Source organism: Onychostoma macrolepis, chromosome 01 (assembly GCF_012432095.1).
Source record: "Onychostoma macrolepis isolate SWU-2019 chromosome 01, ASM1243209v1, whole genome shotgun sequence".
In the NCBI taxonomy this organism is placed as follows: domain Eukaryota; kingdom Metazoa; phylum Chordata; class Actinopteri; order Cypriniformes; family Cyprinidae; genus Onychostoma; species Onychostoma macrolepis.
The window spans coordinates 32,555,125-32,568,737 of record NC_081155.1 but is presented as its reverse complement, the minus strand read 5'-3'; the positions used below and the strand labels follow the sequence as shown (position 1 = coordinate 32,568,737).

Here is a 13,613-nt window from a genome sequence, read left to right as displayed (position 1 = left end):
GCCGTGGGAACGGAGCGAGGCCGGTGGAGTTAATGATAATGAGCGACACCTGCGCCACTCACCACATATATCCACAAGGGTTTTTATTTGTCATCTTGTTTTTAGCCGTCAAGAGACATCAAACCATATTGACTGTTTTCCCAGACTTAATTATCTAGAGCTAATGTAAGGACAAGCTAAAAACATCTACACATCCCATTATTATATATACTCAACACCATATGATTTTCAAAAAAACAGATACTAAATGTCAGAGAAAACACAGCCCGATGTGTCTCTGCTGAATTCTAGAAACATTTCATCATTGCACATAAGAATTGAAAAAGAACAAATCCAAAATTAGAGACCATGAATATATAAGCCCTCGTAGCTGCTTCTGAATGCAAAGCCCCGACCCTTCCTTCCTTCCATTACTGCATCTTATCAACAATCAGCACAGATGTATGATGCATTAGCTACAAGAATTTAATCAGTTACGCTCATTAATTACTTACAACAAAACTAGATTCATCAAATGCCCCAAACCATCCCCAAACAATATACACAGACTGTTAAATCTACTGAACATATCAAAACAAAACACATTGGATGCAGAAAAAACAATCAAGTAAATTGGAAATTATTTATACACTGGATAAGTACAAATTTCCCCGGAAGGCACAGTTATTGCTGATGTTATCCAATATTATGGGTTTTATAGCCTGGAGCGTCACCAGGCAGGGTGTACTGGCTACAGGACAATAATAGCAGGGATTGCTCTCCTCACCCTGAGGGTTAACTGGACTTAAGTACCTTCCTTAAAGGCACAAAGGTCAGCTGTTAGGTGAACATAGCCAATAGGGTCTGGCTGCAGACTTGCACTTGCACTCTCAGACACCTGTGCTTCCGATAGTGACGTCACTTGCAAACGTTTTTATTTTTTTTATTTTATTTTATTTTATTCTATTTATTTATTATTTTTTAACTAAATCGCTCAACATTTTACAACAGTAGCCAGGTGGTGAAAACAAGAAAAAATAAACTAAATTGCAATGTCACTTGCAATCGCGACTTGCACTCTCAGCTACTGCGACGTCACTTGCAATCGACACAAATCGTGCGTGTTGCCAATGGAGACGAGACGCTGTGGTGGTTAAACGATTAAAACTAATTTAGTACCACAACGTACAGGGTCCTGCAACTCATCTGTAGGAGAAAAAGACAAGACCCACAAATCCATGGCCACAGAACAGCAGAATATGAGCGCAATGCGCAAAGTCTCTCGTTAAGCGTTTTCCTCCCATAGAAAACCATAAACACTTAATATGGCTTTATCTATGGACCAAATTCGATATAAAGTTTATTAATATAATTTATATTTATATGTAGTGTTTTCCTCCCACACCGCAAAACGCGGCATAATGTGGCATATAACGGACTAAGATGATAAAGACCAAATTCAGTAACTTAAGTCTTATTGTTGACACAAACTACAGATATGAACGCACATTAAGAAATGCATTAGGAAGTGATATTAAAATAACCAACTCAGTAGCTTACAGGCAAGATGAGCCCAGAACACAGTGCCATAAATTGCATGTTAAACGTTTTCCTCCCATAGAAACATATAAATAAAACACGTAATAGCTTAATTGACAATAAAGATCAGGATATAAAAAAGGCTGTAGTTTATATGGAAAAACGTGTCACGCGCGAAAATTTGTGCATTGTGTTTATTTTGGGCTCTACAGCCTATATTTTCATAATTAGGAGGAGTAGGCTCATCTTAGTCCGTTATGCCACATTATGCCGCATTTTGCGGCGTGGGAGCAAAACACTATAGGCTTAGGCTATACATATAAATATACATTATATTCAGGGTTTAAATTGGGCCGGGGCCGACTCCAGGGTTCGACATTAATGCTTCATTAACGCCAGACAAGTAACATGATTAAAACATCACTAACCAAAAATAACTATGTAAACACCAAAACGCATTTAGAGTAAGTGGCGAATAGTGGATATAGCTACTGTAGATAATGCATCTATTGACAGTATAAGGTTGCACTGCTGAGTTAAATCTCAATTGAACCCCTGATTATATTAATACATTATATTAATAAACTGTATATCAAATTTGATTTATCTTAAAGCATAAAGCCATATTAAGTGTTTGTGGTTTTCTACGGGAGGAAAACGCTTAACGAGAGACTTTGCGCATTGCGTTCATATTCTGCTGTTCTGTGGCCATGGATTTGTGGGTCTTGTCTTTTTCTCCTACAGATCCTGTACATTGTGGTACTAAATTAGTTTTAATCGTTTAACCACCACAGCGTCTCGTCTCCATTGGCAACACGCACGATTTGTGTCGATTGCAAGTGACATCGCAGTAGCTGAGAGTGCAAGTCGCGACTAAAAGTGACATTGTAATTTAGTTTCTTTTTTCTTGTTTTCACCACCTGGCTACTGTTGTAAAATGTTGAGCGATTTAGTTCAAAAATAATAAATAAATAGAATAAAATAAAAAAGATCGCAAGTGACGTCACTAGCGGAAGTGCAGGTGTCTGAGAGTGCAAGTGCAAGTCTGCAGCCAGACCCTTCTCGAACATAGTCGCTCTCCACTTCATTAAAAAACAGCAATGAACCTGGGTATTTTATTTATTCCTAAACACTAGTTTAGCTGTTATCAGTAAAGCTAGAATAGTGTATACTTGAAAGTCAATAGAGCCCAACAATGATCGCACACTTTTTCAGCAGTCCTGGGAATTTTCCCCATTCATTTAAATAAATTAAATAAATGTCTGGTATTCCACTGGCATTTTTAAAAAAGACTCTTCACTAAAGAGTTCTAAGCCTTGAGTCAAATCAGCAAGCTCCAAGATGAATCACATTTCCTTTGATTCAAAGCTAAACAGCATATGAAATACAAATAAGGGTACAAAACTGCCTGCTTAAATTCTACTCAAGCCATGAAGCGATGCAAATGACTTGAACAGGTCAGAAATTAATGGTAAAATAAAATGACCTCTAAAAGTCTGGAAATGCCCTTGGTATTTTGGACGCTTTCAGAATTGAATTAAACAAAACGAGTGAATTCAGAATTCATAAACAAGACTATTTATTTACAGTCTAAAACACCTCTAAACTATGTTCTATTTGTTTTGTTGTGTACTAACCTTATTGGAAATCAGTCAGTGAAGCTATAAAGGTGCACTGAACCAATAACCCTTAAAAAAAGAAATCTGGACCAAGTTAAATGTGATAAACATGCTTCACAGCTGCCAAAGGGGCATGACTGACTGTGACATGTATTGCCATTATTATGCAATCAAAGACACTGTTTTGAGGGCACCATACATTTATAGATAATTAGATATTAAGTCACTGAGTATAATCATAAAAAAATACTCATTCCTTTTTCAGGATGCTGTATAATATTCTATAATCTAAAATCCAAATAAGCTTTACAGATCCTTATTGGAAAGGGCTTGAAAAATGTTTTTTTTTTCATGCTTGCTCAGTGAACCAATTGAACAATAATTATTGCACAGGAACTTGTGGAACAGTCCCTAAGACTCTTACGGTTTACAAGCAATAGACAATGAATGTCACAGATTTAATAACTTAGGACAGTAGAGAAATCTTTCTACTGACTTTGAAAAACAGCAGAAGAATGTCCTGATGACCTGTGTGAACAGGTCATAGTCCTGAGGCAGGGAGGCATGAGGATGGCAGATTTGGCCAAAACAATAAACTGCAATGTCCATAATGTAAGACACCTAAGACAGTACTATGAAGACAGAAAGACAGCTGATCATCCTTGCAGTGGCAAAAAACTAGCAAATCTGGTGCAGTACATGAGGATGAGATGCACACTGTTGTGCTTAAATCAGCTGCTGGCGACGGATGCTCACTGTCACTTTTGATTTTGACTCTTTGTTCAGGGACTCATTATTTATAACTTTTTATGTTAATACAAATATTTAAACATGCTGGAAATAAAAGCAGCTGAAAATGAGAGGACATTTATTTGTATTGTTTTGTTGTTGCTTAGTTTATATTTAAGTTTATTGCAGAATATTAAAATATGTATAGAATATTTAGTATAGTGGTTCTAAACCAGGTGGCCTCAGCAAACTTCCAAGATCCAAATGACTTAAAAGTATTTAAATTAATATATTATTATTAATATTTTAAAAATCAAATTGTAACGATTTAAAATGCTAAAAATCACATAAAATAAAGATGTGAACTCAAATTATATTTCTTTTCTTCTTCTTAATAACTATTGTATTTATTGTAGAACAAACTGGTCATGAATCTTCTGTAATCACAAAATGCATTGTGAAATAATTAATGTAATATATCTGTACTCGTTCTTGTACACACTCAGTTTGACTCAATTAAGTCTTTCAAAATATGGCAGTGGGTGGTCAGTGCATAGCTTCTTTGGCAAAATTCCCATTTCCATGTTAACAGGAAGTATTCTGATTGGTGAAGGGGTTTTTTTCTTCTCAAGATTATAGTTAGAGTAGACTTTCACAGGAAAAATGAAATCACTAATCAGTCTTTTAAAAATGAAATCACACTGATTAGTGACTGATACAGGAGCCCATATCTTTGCATAACCTCACAGCCCCTAAACATTATTCCAAAAAAAAGATTTATCTTTGAAAAAAAAAAAAAAGAATGAGAGTTTTAATTTTGAACCTGTACTGCTGTGTCTGATTGGTTAATTTATCTGTTGGATGTTCTGTGTGTTTTTCTGTGTAGAATGTGGTAATGTGGAGATGACTGAAGTGGTCAGCAGATTACGAGAGTGGATCACAGTTCTTCATGAGAGTGGCAATCCCAGCAAGAAATACAAGTTCCAGAAACCAGAAAAGAGTGAGCACATACACACACACATCTGAACTGCTAATATTAGTGCTAACCTAATAACCATGATAATGAAATCAGTCAAATTAAAGATCTTTCTGCGACCTCTCTGTATGTTTTTGTAGAGGTCGACATGAGTAAGATGCCCCTCTGTAAGGACTCTCTGGGCTGGATGTTCTCCAGACTGGACACAAACTTTGACCTTCAGCTCGACCAATCAGAGCTGTCCAGCCTGAGCTCAGAGAAGAGTGATGTGTGCACTAAAGCCTTCCTCAGGTCATGTGACCCAGACAGAGACAGACTCATTTCCAGCCAGGAGTGGTGTTCTTGCTTTCAGAGATACCAAGGTATAAACTTCAGCCCAATTCAGACAGTAATTGTTTCTCAGGCTGACATCTGTAAAAATAAATCTGCATGGCTCCTCAGTGATAAAATTCATGCGTTCAGATGAAGATAAATTCATGGTGGAGGTGTGAGTTTGTGTTCCTTACATGGTCAGTTACATTGCTTGGACAATTATTAAATTTATATTTAATTTAATAATAGGAAAATGGTTTTCTGTGTTACATTTTATCTCAAAAGGAGGGATTTTTTTTTAATGTGGAAATTACTGTCTTTAAAATGCATGCAAATTACCATAAAGCGGAGTTACAGTTACTGTACAGTGCGTGGCAGTGGTCAAAAAGTATTTACATAATGACTTTTGAATTGATCCCCTCTTGTAAATTCAGAGATGTGGATTCAGACAACAATTAAATTACCACACGACCTAGGTGTTTATCAAAAACGGTAGGTAAGTCGGCTGGGAATTGTTACGTAGATGGTGTGAGAAAAACAGAAATTTTGGATTCAGACGGCTGTAAAATCACAGACTAGGCCCTGCAAATGCTGAAAATACCTTTCATCCCCACGAGAAACAATTACTGTCCGAACAGGGATTTACACATACTATTCCACATGCTTTCAAGAAATTCAAGATAAAGAACTACTTTCTCTCAGCCAAAGTCAAAGGTTTATTCATATACTGTAGTACTAGCTAAGAAACCTTCGCACAAGCACACTACCTAATAGGACTAAATACATTAAAGTTGCAAAACAGTTGCGTAAGGCTTAATAAACCCTGATAGGGAGATCAGGACCTTGATTTGAACAAACATGAAATTAGTACCAGTATGGCCAAAGCTCAAATATAGTTTAGCAGAATTATACAAAAATGTTTCACCAGTCAATTAATTAATTTGTTCTGAACTAACACTATTTTTAAATAAAATAATCTTCTTAATGTTAATTTATTGTAAAGTGTTACCGTACACTGTATAAAGCACATACAGCCTGGTGTGTAAGTTCATCTGAGAAAGAAAATTAGGACATTAAGACAGAACATCATTAACCGTTACAACAGAAAGGCATTCTAGAAATTATGCAGCATTGTGAGATAATCTAGTTCTGAGATATTTATTTACTAAATGACATAATGCCTGCAGTTAAAATCTCTCTACCAGAGGAATAATGGTGGAGGTATCTTTCTCGCTGATCTGAAATCAATGTGTTTCAGAGGCTCCCTGCCAGTCAGAGATCACCATCATCCACAAACAGCAAGCTGGGAAGAAATTACTGGGTAAGTTCATTCTCTTGTGTGTTTTGTTTATGCATGTAATTTTCTCACAGGCAAAGTGGTCCTTGTTTGTAATGCAAGATCATGTTTAATGGAGTTATCCTTGTCCCAGTTCCAAAATCTGCCAACAGCCATCTTAAATCTAAGTAAATCCATCTTAAGTACAATTCTTTTAAATATACACTTTTGGGGTCAGTAAGACTTAAAAAAAATAAAATAAAAAAAATAAAAAATAAATAAATCTATACTTTTATTCAGCAAGGATGCATTAAATTGATCATAAGTAACTGTAAAAATTTTTTATAAATAACAATTTTTACAAAATTTACATTTAACATGTTTTTCAATTTTAAATAAATACTGTTCTTTCGAACTTCATATATTTTGAAAAGAATCCTGGAAAAAAAAATATTTACATTTCCACAAAAATAAGCTGCACAACTGTTTTTAACATTGATAAGAAATGTTACTTAAGCACCAAATCGGCATATTAGAATGATTTCTGAAGAATCATACAGTATAACACTGAAAACTGGAGTAATGGCTGCTGAAAAGTTCAGCTTTGTCATCATAGGAATACATTTCATTTTAAAATAGAAAATGGTTTTAAACTGTGAAAATATTTAACAATGTTACTGTTTGTTTTACTGTATTTTGATGAAATAAATACAGCCTTGGTGAGCATAAGAGACTTCTTTCAAAAACATTCAAAAATGTTACCTGAAATCACATTGAATATATGCTAAGTAGTCCTATTTATATGCAGGGATTTATTGGGCATTCTTATTATCTATATGAGCTAATTAATGCAATAAAAAAGAGCTACTGTATTTCATTAAAAATCAAGTTAGTTGCCTACAGCATATTCTTTAAAATATGCTTGAAACATAAATTTTGAAAAAAATGAACCAAATAGAAAGAATTGTGTTACACACACACACAAAGAATTTGACTTGATGGCTGGAGCTTCCAGTGCAGGAGAAAATAAGGACATAGTGCATACATGATAATGCAGACATACATACAGCAGAGATGGAATATAACACTACTATACATTCTCATTTACACCTGACTAGACTACACAATCTAATATACCTTACTGACACACAAAATGCAGTAACATTACAAACTAAAAAAATCTGTTATGTTACTCAAACATCCTAAATCATAATACTTTGTGAGCCTCCAGTTTGGCAATGTTACCAGTATTTTCCCAAAGCATTTTACACCATGTTCATATAGAAAGCACTAGCATTTAATAACCATCTCAATGTCATCACAACCTAAACACAGTTACAGTACAACCAAGGTGTCAAACAGAGGGAAGCCAACATTAATTCTATTAAAGCAAGAAATCACTCAGAATTTCTTTCCCTCTCTCTGAAGGTCGCGTGTTTAATTTGAGCAGGGGAATGAGATGAGGGGAAATTGGACATGAAAAGAAGGATATTTTTAACTGCTGTTTCTCCCCTGAGTGGAACGCACAGTGACGGCTCTGTGGCTTCCGGCACTGAATTATAAAAAGACAAAAAAGAGAGAAAGATAAAAAAAAAAAAGCTTGACTATGATGATTCTGGGAAGTTGAAATGCAATGAATGCGCGTGAGAGACACGGAGAGAGAGAGAGAGCAAGCTCTCAGTGGTGACAGTTATGTTCTTTGACATTGAATATATCATCTCCCTATCTGTGTGAGTGTGGCTGTGAGACACACTCGGTGGCTGTGTATAATCTTGCCTGTGATGTAATGTTTCCTGACATTAGGACTGATGCTAATGTGTGTGTGTGTGTGTGTAGGTCCGTACATCCCCTCCTGCGATGAGGATGGCTTCTATAGGCCTCACCAGTGTCATGGCAGCAGTGGTCAGTGCTGGTGTGTGGACCGCTATGGAAACGAGATTGCTGGGTCTCGTACCCACGGCCCTACTGACTGTGGTAAGAGGGGGTACATCATTTGACACCTCAGATATTTTGGAAAAAATTAAAATAAGTAATGCTTTTAATTTGTACAATGTAGGGATTCAATGACTTCTAGGCTGATGTGATAACTGATCATTTTACATTTCGCATTTTAATCCTTCCAACTATGGCAAATTAATTAGCTAATAAATTATAAAGTTCATACAAAATAGATCTCAATTTAAAAAAATATATATATCATACAATCTGGAATTTACAATATAAAAGTAGTGTATATTTAAAGTACTGCAGGTACTTTACTGCAAATATTTGTGAAATCACTTCAATTAATTATTGTGTCCAATAAAAAATTGTGCCACATCTCACTGTTTTTAACATGACACATTTTTTAAAGTGGTGTTCATGGCATGAGATGCTGAAAAAAAAGAAAACTGCGAGATGTGGCACAACGGCTTGTGTGAAGGTGTCCTTTGAATAAAATGAGCCCAAACACAGTACATTATGCTTAAAAATAATCTACAATACACTGTGTATGAGAACATGCTTTGATGCATGAGTTTGGAGGGGTCTTATGTGCACATTCCATAAAAGTTAAAAAGAAAATATGCTACCAAATATACTGTAACAAATTACTGGTTAAATTCTTATGAAACCATTTGTCATTAGTACTATACTACCATTCAAACGTTTGGGGTTAGTAAGAGTTTTAAAATGTTTATGAATGAAGTCTCTTATGCTCACCATCCAGTAAAACCGTAATATTGTGAAATATTATTACTATTTAAAATAATAGTTTAAAATTGTAATGATTTTTTTTTTTTGCACCCTCAGATTCCAGATTTTCAAATAGTTATATCTCGACCAAATATTGTCCTATCCTGGTTTTGTGGCCCAGAGTAGGCTTGCTGTGATAGACGGTGTTGACGGTGATACCGGTGTTAAGTCGCAACACCAGTTAGTCACTTGCCCACCACGGCACTGTCCCTTCACCATCATTTAGATTTTTTTAATAGTAATAAAAATCATTTAGTTCAGTTTAGAGAACAGACACAACAATTAGAACTGAACGCGGCTGCTCAATGCAACACATCGAACGAACGACAGTCGCGCATCACAGATCAGATTTCATTTATCACGTGAGGTGAGAGAGTCGAGAAGAGTGAGGTGAGACAGACAAGACGATGGCAGAAGAGTTTCAAAACTAAATGTAAAAGCGCCTGTTTTGAAAATATTTTGGATTTTGAAAAGCCTGTTGACCTGCCGTTTAGCCTATACTGTGATATTGGAAGTGTTTTTTTGGGGGGTTTTACATTCGTTTCTCATTGGTTCCACAGTATTTGCTGATTTTTATTTTATTTAAACTGTAGCCTGATTTTTTCCCATTATTTTACATCAAGGTGTATGCAGTCTGTGCCTCCAAACTTTCTTAATCGTTTCGCTAATAAGCGTTCTACACTACAAATATAGGCTATTTGTTCCTCAGTCTTTACTGATTTTCAGTTTTGTATAGGCTACCTATTTAAAAGTTATTTATTATTTTATATTAGGCATATAGCATGGTGTATTTTTATTCGTTTTGTTAATAAAAGTTATAGGCTACGTTCTACGGTGTTGTTTTGTTGTTGATGCCGAATTGCCGCTAATTTAAAAGTGACAGTAAAATGCGCACGGTGCTTTTACAAGCTATTTAAGCAAAGGAAAGTGGGAAAACTCAAAGGAACTAAAAACAAACAACTTCTTGACACCAAATTGCCGCAAATTTGAAAGTGAAAGTAAAATGTGCACGGAGCTTTTACAAGCTCGGAGAAGAGGGAAAATTTAAACGACCCCGCCCCCGCCACGGTGATACCGGTATTACCGATGTAACCGGTGGAAAAATTTCCTCACCGCCACAACCCTAGTACAGAGTCACATATTCTGATTTGATATTTTACTTTAAAGAGTCTAGTCAAAAGAAAGAGAGAGAGGGAGGGAAAAAAAGAAAAAAACAAGACAAGTCGTTATTTTTCAGGACTCTTTGATGAATAGAAAGAACATTTAATATAGAAATCTTTATATATATATATATATATATATATTTTTTTAAACTTACTCATTCCAAAACTTTCAACTCAAGAAAAACATTAATGAAATGTGTTAATTTTAACAGCTAGAAGTCAAGAAATGAAAACAGCTACTGTTTTTCCTTACAGCCGTGGAGTCTTCCGGAGATTTTGGCAGCGGTGACTCTCTGCTCTCAGACGATGAAGATGGTGATATTGTAAATGATGAAGAGGAGATGGGAGATGATGATGATGAATATGAACAAATTGATGATGAGTATGGGTACCTGTCATAATCCATTTTCCCCTGTCTTTTTTATTATTTTAAAATATTGAAAAACAAGGAACCAAATAAATAACAGACTTTCATTTGGTCTTAAAGCACGTTTCTAGGTGATCTCGGCAGAGTGCAGTACTAACATTACTAAAGGGTTCATCTACCCCTGTGCCGTATAACATTTGTACAACATTAATATCAATATTCAATAACCACATTTGATTTTTATTACTTTTCTTATATTCATCCAAAGTGAATACATATATTGACAGACCTAGAAGTTCAGGAATTCGTAAGCGGGTGTGACGAGAGATTATTGAGGGTTAAATGTTTGCACTTATAAACATGCACACAAATATACATACAAATACATGCCAACACACCTGACGTCATGATTTCGTGAGCAATTCGCTCTGGAACTCTTTGCACCTGATAGGATGTGATTTTACAGTCATGCCATGAGGAGTTAACATCCATATTCACACGTCTCATAACGGTTCACCATGAATGACATACCTACATTGATTTTTGATTTCATCAGCAGAATGAATACTTAAAATTACAGATAAACTAGCAAAATGTATCAGTGTTTGATATGTAAAGGTGGAATTATTGAGACCCGGCCTGGAGTGACCACACAATAAAATATATGTGACTGCAGTTGATGTTAGAAGAGGACAGAGTCATGCTATTTGCAGAGGCTTAAACACACACTCGCACACACTTATCTTGTAAACACTTTGGCAGTCCTTGGGCGTGAGGTGCCTTTGATGCAACATGGAGGAGCGGTGGAAAAGAGGTCTGGGGATAAAGAGAGAAGATATTTAGTGTTAGAATGTAGAACTTGACTGCCATACGAGGTTTTTGCGTCACGTTCTCTGTTGTTTTGGTCTGTAGGAGAAAGTGAAAATGATTAGTTAGTTTGCATATGTTACTGTAGACGACAAATCATATGATAGATGCTGCTGCTGTCACTTATTCTCCTCGTCCCTCTCAGTGCTTTTGCATTTTCTGTCAGATTTGTTTTCATGATGTGCATATGAAAATATAAATTTCCTTCTATGGACATTGTGGTGTTTTCTGAAAAAAATGAAATAAAAAAGTTATTTGGTCGAACGAGTTTATGATAATCCGTTTCAGAGGTTAAAGGAACCACCTTTATCAGTGTTGTCCAGCTGTTGTCATAGAGATAACACATTTTGGTTTGTTTGTTTTTTACAGTATACATACAGTATAATTTGCTCAAATAAAGTTACACAGACCAAAACAGAGTTTTTGTACAGTAATTCTGTGCGTGTGCAAGTGTGTCAGAGAAGGAGAAAGAGAAATCCTGTGTGTCTGGTCTGGTTAGTGCTGCATTATGTATAAATGCAATTTTAATATTTTATATACCACAATTTCTCATCTGTACACACAGAGACTCAAACACACACACACGCAAGTAAACTGGGGCATCTGTGAGGTTGAACACTTGTTTAATCATTAAAACACAAGCATGTGCCTGTCAACTAATGTGTGTATGTGTGTCTCTGGTTCAAGATTACACTGTAGTTCTAATGTATTTTTGTAATTTAATCTCTTCAAAATTCAATTAAAAAGAGAAATTAATGGCTTGGAAACTACTAGAACACATATTAAATTGTACTATGCATGTGTGTAACGTAAGGCTGTGTGAGTGTGTGCATTAGTCCGTGTCTGTCCACATCTGTCTAAAAGGAACCAACTGGATAAACAGAAAGTGTTTTCATTCAACAGCTTTTCCTCTTCCTGTCATAGAAAATCACACTACTGCTGGCTTTGGATTGAAGTCCCACACACACACAAACACAAAGGATCCAGAATGCAAATGTAGTTAGGTTTGAATGCGAAGAGAGGCAATAGTACTAAATGTACACAAATACACAAAGAAGCAATAAAAGATTGAATTTCTATGACATAAGATTTGCAAGCAGTTCTTAAAAACAGAACACAATCTGTTTTTATAGGTGACAGTGATCACTGGTTTCATCATGTTTTCAAGATTACCAGATCAGTTTTCCTCAATCTCGCAGAGACAGAGGCTTCAGATTGAAATTCTCTTTACATAATCAACCAAATTAGAAGTGCAAATACAAAACAACATCAAGACTCACAACACATACAGCATTGACCCTTAGCCTCTTAAAAATACAAATAAAACAAGGTTTATTCTAGCTTTAGCTGAATGAAGACCTATTTAATTTTCCTGGAACACACACATGAACACACACGATCTAAATGAATTTTTCATTGCAGTTCAGAATTCTCTTTTGAGGAGCAACCTAAATTCAGGAAACAATCTTTAAGACATTTAGATTATATATAGTATAGTACAGGAAATAGTCCACCTCAAAATGGATAAATCTGTCTACGCACTCTAATCTGATTACTCACCCACCGCATGCCATTATTTTTTCTAGTCAAACCCTAAAGTACAATTGTCTATACTGTTTAAAAAAAAGTTAAAATGATAGATAGATATATAGATAGATAGATAGATAGATGTGCTTTCTACTTTAAAATGCACTAATAGCCACCATAATAAAACAGGTGGTACAACAGAAGAATCAAGAAGAATCAGTTCATAAAACATGACTATATATAAAACTATTTAAAGAAAAAATAATAAAATATGTCACACAGAGACTGGAAATGGAAATGTAATTTTATTGTTTTTGTTTACTGTAAATTATACGGTAATCCATAGTTTGTATACTGCAAACTTTGACAGTATTTTACAGTAAATTACATATAATACATTAAACAATGTTCATCCATTTACATGGTTTATGTGGCATCACAGTTAACCAAGCTTTTATTAAAAACTACAAAAATGGGTAGAAAATTTCTCTATTTGAGGTGTGCTACATTATAAGATTCTTAAGAT

The 13,613-nt window shown here is 35.2% G+C and overlaps 1 protein-coding gene across 2 annotated transcripts in view; it reads left to right on the top strand.

Annotated features, from left to right (window-relative positions):
* spock3 (SPARC (osteonectin), cwcv and kazal like domains proteoglycan 3) overlaps positions 1–11,979 on the top strand; it is a 37,111-nt gene extending 25,132 nt beyond the window's left edge. For both annotated transcript variants that reach the window (XM_058784397.1, XM_058784388.1), the window contains 5 exons: positions 4,753–4,866; positions 4,983–5,204; positions 6,413–6,475; positions 8,267–8,404; positions 10,582–11,979. In XM_058784397.1, the coding sequence (XP_058640380.1) occupies positions 4,753–4,866; positions 4,983–5,204; positions 6,413–6,475; positions 8,267–8,404; positions 10,582–10,727 (683 nt within the window). In that variant the 3' untranslated portion in view covers positions 10,728–11,979. The remainder of the gene's footprint in view (positions 1–4,752; positions 4,867–4,982; positions 5,205–6,412; positions 6,476–8,266; positions 8,405–10,581) is intronic.
* Positions 11,980–13,613: the final 1,634 nt, after the last annotated feature.